Genomic DNA, 13,148 nt, shown 5'->3' with positions numbered 1-13,148 from the left:
ATATCAAATAGGCAGTGTTTGATTTTTGCAGGGCAGAGTATGTTTGACAGGATTATCAGAGGGAGCACGACTCAAAGGCCTGCTCTTGGATAAACTAACTGCCAGAAACAATTGTCTTCAGAGCATTGGCACGTTACTTTTATACCTCATGTTAGCACATAGTTCATCTGTTTGAAATGCAGGGTGCTATCCTGTGCTCCTTAAATGTTGCCACTCAATCTGCTCCTTGTCTCTCTCACATACACACACACATACACAGAGAGAGTGTGTGTGAATGAAATCTAAAATGACACTCCTAGTTAGATCTAAAGCTCAGAGAAGCATGTTTTTAAATAACAACAACAGAGGGTGAAGGGCACTTTTACAAAGGAAAGGAAACGTCTCAGAATGTGATCTTTCAGCTCCATAGTAACCCCAAACCGCATTTGTCAAGGACCTTGAGAGGAGACACCCACTATAAGAGTGAGTTCCTCTAGGCCTCTTTCTGCAGCAAAATCACTTCTGATCACCCTTTCCACAAAACACAGTCAAATGGTATTCTTAAGTTCAAGTGTGCTTTCGTTGTGAGTGGGATGTGGACCAGGCTGTGAATTTTCAACATGTAATTCATTTGCAAGGAACTTTAGGTAATGAAGAGGGAGAGAAAATGAAACAAAACAAAGATTTCTCAGGGCACAGAGAGCAGTGTCTCGGTTTTCCTTTCTTTCCCTCTTTCCCCACCCCCTTTCCCAGCTCAACAGCCTTTGAAGATGGTTCCCTTTTGTATTCAAGCTTGGACACTTTCTTCCGGTCATTGATGAACGCCTCTCCCCATACAAACTTGCTGCACCCATATGCTCTCACCAGAGTCAATGCTAATAATTTCATATTACCCTCCACTCCATGTCAGCACCTTGCTGAAATTTTCAGCAAGCTGTATGTGCATCAGTTCTCAAATCTGCTCTTTTTCCCGTAGAAAACATTGGGTTGACTTTTGTCCAGACTGAGAGTGACACTTTAGAGTATGTTTATGTCTAATTATTTCTAAAACTAAGCCTCACCATGGACTGTTTAATTTTGCTCCCATGTTAGGGGAAACAGCCCGTGACCTGCATAAGGAAGGCCAACAACAGCCTTAGGCATTTTGAATCCTCACTTTGCTGTTATAATAGAATGTTCCTGGACATTAATTAAAAATAACAGTTTATTCAGCAAGGAAAGGGAATGGCTACATTCAAGGTTCTGTTTTGAATCAGTTGAGTTCAGCTACATTAGGCCACCACCCACAAAACAGCTGATCAAAAACACATTGGATTTAAGTCCATTGTTAAATTAATTTAGGCTGCAATCCTATGCACATTCATCTGATAATTTTGCTCTGGAATAGGCACACAGAGGATTGTATCATTCAGGGGTGCCAATTTGAATAAAATATTGGGGGACTCAAGTAAGCCCCGCCCTGCATAATCAATCACAAATTGTGGCACCCACACCATTTGAAAGGCACTGCCTATCAACTTTTGTGGGCCCCAGCCCCCTCAAATATTTTATTATGGGGGTCAAAGGGACCTCAGCCCCTAGAAGTTGGCTCCTATGGAACTGTTAGTGGTTTTTAATCACTTCTGAAGGGATTCTGCAGCCTGTTTTCACACATTACAGAGTGACATACCTGTTTTCTGAAAGAGAAGTTGCTGAATTGCAACTCATTACCAAACTCAAAACCACAGAAAGACCTGGTTTGAACAAAGACATTGGATTCTTATCTCATTATACATGACAAAGCTATCTTTAGCCATCTCACCCCTTGCTTTTTCCTTTAGGACTAACTGCAGTCGTTAACAGTCATCAACAGGTTTTCCATACCCATCAGCCAATCACCCATTCCCACCACTCTTCTGAGTAATACCCCTCCTCACTTTATCACTATATATAAGGGTCTGGTGACTTCTATTTCAGTGTATCTGAAGAAGTGTGCATGCACACGAAAGCTCATACCAATAACAAACTTAGTTGGTCTCTAAGGTGCTACTGGAAGGATTTTTTTATTTTTTTTATTTTGTTTTGACTATGGCAGACCAACACGGCTACCTACTTGTAACTGTTTTCTACTGAGTGTACAATTAGCAGGAAGTCACAGCCAATACCTGTGTGGTATCAGTGTTTTCAAACACCTGTATGAGTTCTTTTCAGTATATGCTTTACTTAGGTAATAAAGCCACTTAAGTGTATGTATGTAAAGTAAGAAAGTACTTATTCATACAGTGCATATTTAAAACTATGGAATTCGCTTCTACAAGATGTGATGCTACCAACTTGGATGGGTTCAAAAGATGGTTAGATAAATTCCAGGAGGAAAAGGTTATCAATCAATAGGTACTAGCCCTGATGGGGTATGTTCTACCTCCACTGTCAGAGGGAATATGCCTCATTCACACAGAAACAGAAACACTCACACACCTCTCAATACCAGTTGCTGGGAATAACGTATTGGGAAAGTGCTTTGTGTTCAGGTCCTGCTTACCACAGACATCTGACTAGCCACTGTGAGAACAAGGCATTAGACCCACTGACCTCAGTGGGCTCTTAAATATAAAGAGGTGCATTTCAGAACGCCAAAATCCTTGTTAAAATATCACCTATCAAATCCCATCAACACCCCTGGACTCCAGCCTCCCACTGCAGCAACCAGCATTATCTGACTTCAATGGCTAGCAATTCACTCCCACCCAAGTGCACTTGCTCAGTTGGCTTGCAAATACTGTAGAGCCTTCCAGCTCTGCCTGTCCACATTTCCCAGGGTTGTAAACCTGGAGTCCTCTAGGCCTTTCCTCCCAAAATATCCATTTGGGGAACAAGTCCCTCGTGCCAGTTCTAACAATGTCTCTGGTCTAAAAAGAAGCCCATCCAATCCTCCTTCTGATGGTGGGTAACTTACTGTTGCAGCCTTATGGAACTAGCAGCAGGGGGAGTTCCAGTCTGGCAAACCTTCGTTTACCCTAGTTGCATATTCCTCACAACAAAGTTTTTGGATGGAGTCCTCTCTCCACCTAGGCGACTTCCTACCTGCAAGGTCCTGGGATTTGGTGCTTACCTGGTATTGCTTCGACTTGGTCATAGAAGAGTGTGTGAGTGTGTTTGTGAGAGAGGGATGAAGGGAGAGATATGTCCTCCGTTTTTGCCTCACTCGTTGATTTGAATGGGAACAGTGACACTCCAATCCTAAATACATTTACTTGGAAACAAAATCCCATTGATTTCCACTGAACTTCCTAGACCTGCAGTGCTATGCACAATTTTCTAGAAGTAAGCTTCATCTGAACACAATGAGATTTATTTCTCAGTAAACACTTGTAGGATTGCACTGTATGTGTATCATGTTTAAAGGTAAAGGTACCCCTGACCGTTAGGTCCAGTCGCAAACGACTCTGGAGTTGTGCGCTCATCTCGCTCTATTGGGCAAGGGAGCCAGCGTTTGTCCGCAGACAGTTTTTCCGGGTCATGTGGCCAGCATGACTAAGCTGGATACAAATAATTCGAAACTCCATTTCTTTCCCTTCTCCACTCCCATGCTGTGTTCATGCATGTTAACTGGTCAGGTTCAAACCTCTTTAACGGAAATGACTCGCAATCAAGGTTCTTTGTAGGGGTAAAAGGAGTAATATATTCCAAGGATCCTTATAACATTATAAGCCACCAGGTTCCAGGCACCGGTTTGGCCTTATGTTTCAGATTCAGCCAGAGGGTACACTTGTGCTCCATGTCTTAAAAGGACCTCAGTGCAACCTACAAATAGCGATCAGAAATCGGTTGTGGGTGTAAGTGGGGGGAATGGGGGGGGGTCAAATACACTATCTCCTTTAATTTTCAAAGCAGGTGCTGGAAAATTTACAAGGGCGAAGCCCTGATAGACTTAGCTCTAAGATGCAGCCCCATGGGCATAACCAAGGAGGGGGATCTGTCCCCCTAAAACAATAAAAATAAAAAATACAGAGCACACTGAGGTTCTGCCCCCCCCCCAACAAAAAGGCCTGCCCCCCTCCCAAAAAATCCTGGCTATGCTCCCGTGCAGCCCGATTCCAGACAAGCTTCCTCGGGAGAAAGTCAAGATAGCCTACATCCTTGGAGGAAAAACACACAGAGAGAGACAGTTCTGAATGCAAACACCCAAGCGCAACATATACATGCGTGGCACATTCATCACTACAGTACGAAGGGATGACACCCGTATGTCAATGAGCCACCCCAGATCAAAAAAAGACCGAGAGGTCTTTTCATTCCTAGAGCAGTTTTGTTCGTGGGGTTGTTACATCCACGCCTTGGGCATTTGGAAGTCCTCGAGAAAAGAACTCCACGTCGTGTGAACAGCACACTTGTGTGCTCGTGCTTAAGCCTCGAATTCTTCCCTAGACCCCCTTGTGAGCAAACCTGTTTAGGATTATGATAGTGGTGGTGGGGCTGTAAAAGTGGCGTAGCACGGCTTCATTCCTCCCGCCCTGCCCTGCCCTGCCCCCGCTCAGCTCCCCAATGCGCTTGTCACAGCTAGATGGGATTTGGTGAGGATGCCGAAGTTCTTCTAAAGCGCCTGTCGACTTCACTTTTGCTCGCATAGCGTGTACATACTCGACTAAATAGAAAGCAGAGATGTTAGGGGCGTGATCGCGGAGTGGGGGGGAGGGCTTCCCTTCCCCTCTACCCTTTCTCTGTTTGCAAAATAATGCTCAGTGTGAGCTGCTATAACAAAATACAGGGCCAGTTTTTACACACACACACTTTTGCGTTCTCAGAGGGCTGTAATTCCGCGCGTCTTTGTATCTACGAGGATCAGACGACTGCTGATTTAAAGGCAGTGTCCTATTTATTGAACCCAAATCCTCAATCGTGTTGAAATTAGTGGAATTCACAGCTTCAGCCCAAGTGCTTAGGCTTAACTGCGTGAGAGAGCGCTCGCTGTGTCCTCTGATGATGATGGTGTGTGTGTGTGTGATGTTGTAGTTAGTATATAAACCCTCTGTCTCTTCAGTCATTCTAGCACTGCTGTTAGAGAGGTGAAGCTCTTCAACAACTGAACAGCAGCAATGATAATGATCACGTTCTGCAACCAACATGCCTAGGACACTTTAACTTGGAAGCAAGCCCTATTGAAAGCAATGGAGTCTTCATTCTAATGACCGATTTTCATTCATTCATTAAGCAACTTTAAGTCCCAGTGATTTCAGCCGGAGAGATGTGCACTACGACCCACCACATCTCTTAGGTCTCATGGATTTAATCCATTTGCTGCTTCCAACCCAAGTTAAGGGTGTGCCCAGACTGCTGCCTTCCAAGCTCTTGTTGAATGCTCCGATGAAATAACTTTTTAAAAGTGCCCCAGGGTATGTGGTTTGGTCGGCACTGATTTAGTAGGCAGAATTTACACTGTTCTTTAAACGGCTTATTTCTCCCTCCTCACCCAGAGCATAGCACATCTCTCCTTCTGCACAGTTCTTTCTCAACCTCGCGAATCCTGCTCGGTTTTACACATAGAGAAATAAAGCTGGAGAGAGATTCACGCAACCCTCCGATTTAAGGGGGGAACGTCAGAGGAGATGCATGGAGGGGTTTTGGTTGCTTATCCCCATCGAAAGTATTAGTATTATTACTACCACCACCACCATCACTACTACTACTACTACTACTACCACTTACAGGTAGGTAGCCGTGTTGGTCTGCTATAGTCAAAACAAAATAAAAAAATAAAAAAATCCTTCCAGTAGCACCTTAGAGACCAACTAAATTTGTTCTTGGTATGAGCTTTACTACTATTAGTGTACAGGCATTTTGTCTAGACGCAGGAGAATATAAAACACCACAGCTAAATTTGCAGGCCTTTGTAGACTACCCTGGAAGAAAGCTCCATTGAATAGTGTGGGCTTTACACACACACACACACACAAAATGCATTGAGTTACTAAACAACAGTCGTGCAATCAAGTGAGATAAAAGAGCAAGCAGCCATCGCAGCAGAGTTAACGACGAAAATACGTTTAAAACAGAATAATAACCTTGACCATGAGCCTCAAGACCAGTGGCAAACACCCTAGAGAAGGGATTAGTGGGGACTGGAGCCACCACTTAAAAAGTCGTGCTTTTTGCCAGCGACCGCCTAGCTTCAAGATCGTCCTGGTGTTCAAAGAGGGCATTCAGAAAATGAGTTCTCCCAAGGAATCCTGGCTCCAGAATTCGAAAGTCACAGGTGACTGAGATCTATTAGGAAATATACCGGTAGGTCTCAAACCGTTCTCTTTTCATGCCAGACCTCCCCTTAATTTGTGGATTGGGATCCCACTCATGAGTCACAGCCATTCCTAACGAAAAGAAGCAACTTTGGCAGATTATTCAAAGAATCCTCTTTGAAGAAGTCCCACCACACACGCTCCCTTTTTTTTCTCTCCCTTGCAAAACTTGCCCATAAGAAATGTAAACGTTTCGAAACGAGGACAGCGAGCCCCACTGAGATAAACGAGGCCAGTGCGGGAGCACTATTCCCATTCATTTCAATGGGAGAACCTCTCTGATGTAATATTGGCTTCGGTGTTAATGGCGCCTAATTTGCTGCCCGTCTTGACCTCCTTACTTTCTTTTTCTTATACAGTATTAACTGAAGCAGGTTGAACAACGGGCCGAGGGGTGGGGGAATCTGGTTGCAGGCGCGTTGTGTTTGTACAGAAAGCAAGACTAATTGGATTATATGCAGATCATCTCTCTGAAGTTAAGGCAGGGTGCACGTGCCTCCTCAAGATTTACTGAGCAAAATAAGAAAGGAAGGTAGGACGGAAGAAGACAGGAGATACTCTGTATCAACCCTCATTTTCAGACAATCAACAACCTGGGAAGAAACGTTTTCATATTTCACCTTCTCCTTCGCATTTTTTCATTGCAGGGCACGCTTTTCACTTTTTGGCGCATCTGCTGTTGTATTTCCTTGTAGCCAATTGAGCAGTGGAGCCCGCGGGGTTTATTTTGGAAAGGAAAAAGGAACATGCAAGCCCCCCCCCCCCCCCGGTTGTGTGTGTGTTTGAGGGGAAGAGAAAGGGGAAGAGAGAGATTCTAAATTCCATGCTAAACTAAACTGAAGCCAATGTATTAGTAGGCTATTACTTTTACCTTTAATAGCATTGTGGTTGCATAGGTCAAGGGAGTGTGAAACAGCGGGGGGATAGATATTTTCAGCCAGGCTGGTGTTGCCGCCATCTTTACGCTTGGAGAACTTTGGCGCTCAGAACTCAGCACTAACGCGCAAAAATATTTGGAGAAGAAGCTTAGTTGGGAAGGAGCTTTCCTGTAGTCTGTCGCGACCTATTTGTATGCGAGCCTTTAAGTTCCATTTTAAAATCCTCCGCTTGCGAGTAAATATGTTTAGAACTCGGGTGGCAATCTTCTTTCACACGTTCCCCGCGTGACTCGCAATCCAGTTACACCTGAACGCGAGGGATGTAGGCCTGTAGGTTATCCCCGCTTGCTGTCATCACTTTAATCTTAGCTCCTTTACAGCAAGTGGTTTGTGCATTGTCAGATTGTCGCTCACCGTTTCCTGACTGCTGGGAGGGGGACACATCAGTGTCATTACTGCTGCAGCCCACACAGACACCAGCGTTTCCAATAATAACCATTGATTATTCTTCAGGAACACTTTCCTCTAAGGCCAACTCCCTGGTTCTACGCAGTTAGTGACACCCTTCCCCCGCCAGCCCGAGCAAAACCAAAGTGTACAGTCCTCGGTGCAAGGAATATTTTTCTTCTGTTAAAGTGCCAAGCACGCAGAGAGCTATAGCTATAGCAGCAGCAGCAGCAGCAACGACCATTCTGTATCTTGCAAGCTACCAGCTATCATCTTCATCACCGTTATCACCATCCTCACCTAATGTACTGTGTACGTCACAGCAGCAAATCCTTTTACTTTTATAAAAAATAACAAGGCTGACAGTTTGCCCTTTTGTGGTAGAAACGCCTGCCGTTATCAACACTGTCCCTGGTTAATGTAATGTAATAACAAACACACTAAATGAGTATCTCCCTCCATCACCCTCATTCCCAGATTGATTTAAGACGCGTCCTTGTTGAAATTTCCCCTTCCACTTAAATCTGGACTGCCCGCATTTTCTTTGCAGGCGAAATCTCCCCTGATTTCTGCCCATAGGCCCCAGATACCGCTTAACACACCCTCTCCTGTTCTCCCATAGCTAAATGGTAGGACTGGTTCCTGCCAACGTCCTCAAGGGCAGCCAGATCCCCACCCCCACCCCCTTCTCTCTCTTTTACCAGAAAAGGAACTATACCCTACAAAGCGAGGCGAGTAACGATGTTACCCACCCAGGATGGCCCAAGCCGAGAGTGGAAGCGTGGGTCCCACGTGTGTTGCACCCAGGAGTGTGTTTGACAGTGAGATCAGAGCTGAAAGTAAACATTTCTATAGATTATTTCACGGGTCACAGAGGGGAAAAGCGCCTCCCTTAACAGACTGTCTGGATTCAGTGGCACGAGAGGCACCGGGATTGTCCATCAACACGGCGTTGTTCTCAATGAAGGAGAGAGAGAGAGAGAGAGAGAGAGAGAGAGAGAGAGAGAGAAAGTTTCGGTGCAGAGAACAAGTAAACTCCCCATAGCCCCCACGCCGTCGATCCGGGGCGGCTCTCAATCGAGCTTCCCTGGCCTATGTTTTCACGCTCATGGGCTTGCATCACTTCCCCGTCCCCAACCAAGCTCACAGTCCTGCTGGAGGTTTTCTATGGCGGGGGCTGTGTCTGAAATAGGCCTTCTGAACCAAGAATCAGACCTACTTATTTTATTTGGAGCATGGGTGGATGGGACGGTCTCTGTTAAAGCTGCGTGCACATAATGGGGCCTGTATCCAAGGTGATTTCTGCAACATAAGTCCCTTTAGGTTCTGTCCTCGCCACACTTACTAAGGAGTAAACCCATCTGCACTCAGTAGCTTTTATTTCCGAATACACAAGCTTAGGATCCCATTTGCATGTTTAGAATTACAGCCAGGGGACAGCAACTCTGGCTTGGAGCCACGCTTCCATGAAATCAAGGAATATGTCTTCCTTCCAAGTACTAGGTCTAGAATTGACACAGAAGAGGAACATTTGAACCCAAGCATGATCTTTAAAACCAAGGATGTTTACATTTAGCTCAATTTTACTGGGGGAGGGGGGAAAACACCTATTGTAATCTGGCACGAACTCGGCGGACTTTTCTTCGGAGTAAATAACCACGTCTGTGGCTGAGCAAATATGGAAAATTGACACGAAGCCTTTCCCTCTCTTTCCAAGGGAAAGGAAAGGTGTCTTTGAAAATTGGCTGAGGCCAGACACAATCCACGGCAAAGAGCAGGCTTTGCACATGGGCAGCTTCCCTTAGTTTCAGTGGGGCTTTGAGCAGAACTTCCCAGTGGGTTGAGCCCGTCGTCTGAGATGTAATGGAGCCACGTTCTTGAGAGAATAGTTGCAAGCTAGTCCCAGTGGCTTAAACGGAGCTCGAAGCGTCGACTCAGAAGTAAATAATCTGAAGACTGTAGGGGGGAGGGGGACTATTGTATGTATCGTTTTGAAGCTTCTAGTAGAGAGTGGAGTGGGTGGGGGGTAGACTTCATTCAGTATGGAAAAGGAGTAGCCCTTCCTTCTTAGCAAACAGTAGGCAACACAAAATTAGTCCTTCTTTTGCTTTCTCCACCCATTGTCCCCATCCGGTTTGCATACCCTGCCGGGCAGGTCTCTCTACTTATGTTGCTCGATTAAGCGTCATGAACTTAATAAACTCTATAAAGGTATTCTCCGCCTCTTGCAGAATGTCCTACTACCATACACCTCCATGTTTTCTCCCCCCTGTCCGCTTTAAAAAAAAACACAACAGTAGTTATGCGACGACGTGTCCCAATCATTATCACCTCGGGGGTCACCTTTCCATGACCTTTGCTCTCTTTCAGCCAACCCTCCCCGCCCTCTTTACGCCGCGTGTTATGTCTGGCGTTTTACTCCCCCTATACAAACAAACAAGCTGATCTTCCCAGAGCAGAGAAGAATTTCCTAGACACACTCTATTTGGAGGCGGGAGTGGGGGACACGACTTGGCTTAAAATCCACTTGTCCTGGGCTGATCTTTGGAACTGAAAGAGGGCCCGAAGTGTCCAAAATGTGCGCATTGGCCTCTTTTACGCGCGCTTGCTCAGCGCCATCGCAACCTTAGGGGAGTTTGTTTTTGCCGACTTTTTGCCGTGAGACGACTTTTAAGGGAATGAGACGTGGCTTGCGCCCCCAAATCAGAGTGCCTGAGTGACAAGCAGCGATTTCAAACAGGGAAAGAGAGCGGTGGAACAACTGCCCGACTTGTACGACGGCGGGTAGGCAAAGATCTTGGCAAGCGGCCCCGGAAGCCAAGCCAGCAGCCAGTGCGCAGCAGGCGCGGGTGGCGACATTACATAGGGGGAGGAGAAGGACTGAGAACATCTCTTCCCCACCAGATCCAAGGAGAGAGACGGGGTGGGGTTTTTCGCCGCCGCCGCCGCCGGCCCCCCCCCCTTTGCCAGTGGGGTTGGGATATCTCTATCGCAGGCTTGTCCTACACACACATACACAGAGGCCTTGAGGCTCAGAAGACCAGTTGGCCTGCAGTAGCCACCAGCCCTCCTCGTAACCCGCAGAGAATCAACCCCCGCGCAGCTCCATCCCTGTGCAAAAATAATTGCTAAGTAATCGATCGCGGCGAACTGCACGGAGACGCTGCTGCGCCGACAGCCCCTCCTCTCTCGCCGCCCCACCGACCCAACCAATGCGGAAGGAGATCGGATGGCCAGGAGACGGGCTAGCGAATTGTACCGGGGGTGAGGAGGAGGACAAGGGGAGGGCTGTCTCTGGTGCTCAGCATGCAAGTCACCTTTGGAATTGCTGACCGAAGGAACGGAGAAGCAGGTGGCGGAGGGGGTGGGTGGCATAGAATATATATTTTTAAAATCCAGTTCTTCACCTCCCTTCCTTGTGGGCTTTCCCAGACCCCCTAACACCCCACCCTGGCCCGGCCCGGAGCTAAGAGCAATGAAATGCTTTATCGATGAAACGATTATTCAGACGATTTAACTAATAAAAGGGCTCATCGATCGCCTTGAAATCACATTATTTATAGACAGCTTGTCAGGGCACTCTCCAGACGCGCGCTCGCCCCCATAGTTAAGCTTTGGGGCTTTCCCGCTGGAAGGAGAGAAAGGAGACCATGAGGAGCTGGGAAGATCCCAAGAAAGGCCGCATGGCAGGCTCGTCCTAATGTTCGAAAAGGGCTTGTCGAAAAATGTTCTGTTTCGGCTGCTGACCCAATATCACTCTGGCTCTGAAATCTCTCCTTACAAACACCGCCACCCCTCTCTGCTCCAGAGGCCAAATAGCTGTGGATTTAGTATGCAGGGGCCGTAGAGCTCGAAAGTAGCCGCAGTCATAGCAGCCCACGCCACCACTGGGTAGCCAGGGACAGGAAAAGCAAAAAGGCAGGCAGGCAGGTCGCTTGCTGTCTCTCTCGCTCGCTCTTTCCAGCCCGACAGCATTCTGGATCTGGTAGTAGCATCCGTGCCACCGCTTCAGATAATCCGGGTCGACTCTGAAGTCTCCAGCAGCCGGATCCGCGCCACCCCAATTAAACCGACGTAGCGGAGGTTTCCACTGACTTTATTAATGGAAAGGGTCTAGCGTTTCCGGTCATGCAGGTTGCAACTTGGGCATTTCAAGCTGTATTCACAGCAGCCTTGGGGGGGAAAGGAAAAGAAATCTCGGTCCCAAACGAGAAAGAAATCCTAGCGATTTGGCAGTTGAGATTCCTTCCAAGTTTTAAAATATGTTTAGGATCCGGTTACTGCCTTTGTCTCCGGGACATTTATGCACATAAACCTCTTTGAAGAAAATTCTACGACGCACATCGAGAGAGAAAGAGACAGACAGAATATGTACATCCACGCACCTAAAAGGCACACACATAGCAGTCACACTGTAGCGTTCAATCGTAACTTCTTATTGACACACGAAATAACATTTTCTTCAGTTAAATCCGATTTTTGGCAGGACTTGCTTTGCGAGAAATAAATGCAGTCCGTCAACAATTTACTCGAGAGTAACCCCAATGGAACTTCCCTGCGACTACTCCTGAGTAATATTATTTAAACGGGCAGCTTTCTATATAAAACTATAAACACCAGGGGTTTTCTATCTGCATATGTGTCTATAGCTTTTGAAACACATGTTAAACCCTAGGATTTTTTTATTTTAAAAAAATGTTTTCATTTGCATCATTTCAAACGAATAATCTCAGTCCTTACCTGATCTGCCAGTCCTGGGAGTCGTGTAGTTTTTCTCTAATTCCATTCTGATTTTTCAGGACTTGGTGAAATGGACAGAGAGGGGTAAAAAAAAAAGTTTCCACTTTTTTTCCTTTTTTTTTAGGGGCTGCTTGCAGGTTGGAATAATTCAACTCTTCCGCTCCCCGTCGAGCCTTTGCAGCTGATCAGTGAGCTGAAACTAAACGTTTTAGGTGGGAAGAAAGCCTCCGAAGGAACCGTGAAATGATTAAGGAACTAAAGAGCTTCTCGCCATGTGAGATCATGTCCTGTTCTCTAAAAACATCACAAGATGTCCCCAGACGCAGCCAAAACTCAAGAAGCTCTGACATCTGTTGTAGCAGGAATCAAAGTTTGTTTGCAGCCTTAAACTGTTACTGGAGCTGTTTACAGAACAACGTTGTGGAAGGAAGGCGGAGGCAGAAAAGGCGCCCTTGGTTTAACTGAAATGTACAGGATTTGGAGAAAGTAAAGTAGCCGGTCAACTTTTCATTAAAAACCCATTCACTACCATTAAATGGGACAATAAATAGAGACTGGTGGATACAGAGAGAGAGAGAGAGAGAGAGAGAGAGAGAGAGAGAGAGAGAGAGAGAGAATTCTTGGCAGCGTATTCGCCCAGAGTTATTAAAATTGCACGTTGCTCTCCAAAATAAAACCGAACCAAATTTAAAAATAAGAGAATGAGAGAAAAGGGGAGGGGGGAACCCTTGCCATTGAAGCCAACGCCTGGGTGGGGGTGGGGAATGGAGATCAAGAAGAAGAAAGAACACGTAAAAAAACAAACCCAAAGTAATTATATATTTCTTATTTT

General features: G+C 46.1%; 1 protein-coding gene across 5 annotated transcripts in view; it reads right to left on the bottom strand.

The window, feature by feature from the left end:
* The window catches only part of PAX5 (paired box 5), a 220,220-nt gene extending 207,757 nt beyond the window's left edge, over nt 1-12,463 (bottom strand). For 2 of the 5 annotated variants that reach the window (XM_033173039.1, XM_033173038.1), the window contains exon 1: nt 12,317-12,398. In XM_033173039.1, coding sequence (XP_033028930.1) covers nt 12,317-12,362 — 46 coding nt within the window. In that variant the 5' untranslated portion in view covers nt 12,363-12,398. Of the gene's footprint in view, nt 1-12,316 lie in introns of all 5 variants that reach the window. The other 3 variants (XM_033173042.1, XM_033173036.1, XM_033173040.1) reach the window with 3 other exon arrangements.
* Nucleotides 12,464-13,148: the final 685 nt, after the last annotated feature.

This window comes from Lacerta agilis, chromosome 16, assembly GCF_009819535.1.
Source record: "Lacerta agilis isolate rLacAgi1 chromosome 16, rLacAgi1.pri, whole genome shotgun sequence".
NCBI lineage: Eukaryota > Metazoa > Chordata > Lepidosauria > Squamata > Lacertidae > Lacerta > Lacerta agilis.
This window is presented reverse-complemented; position numbering and strand designations above follow the sequence as displayed.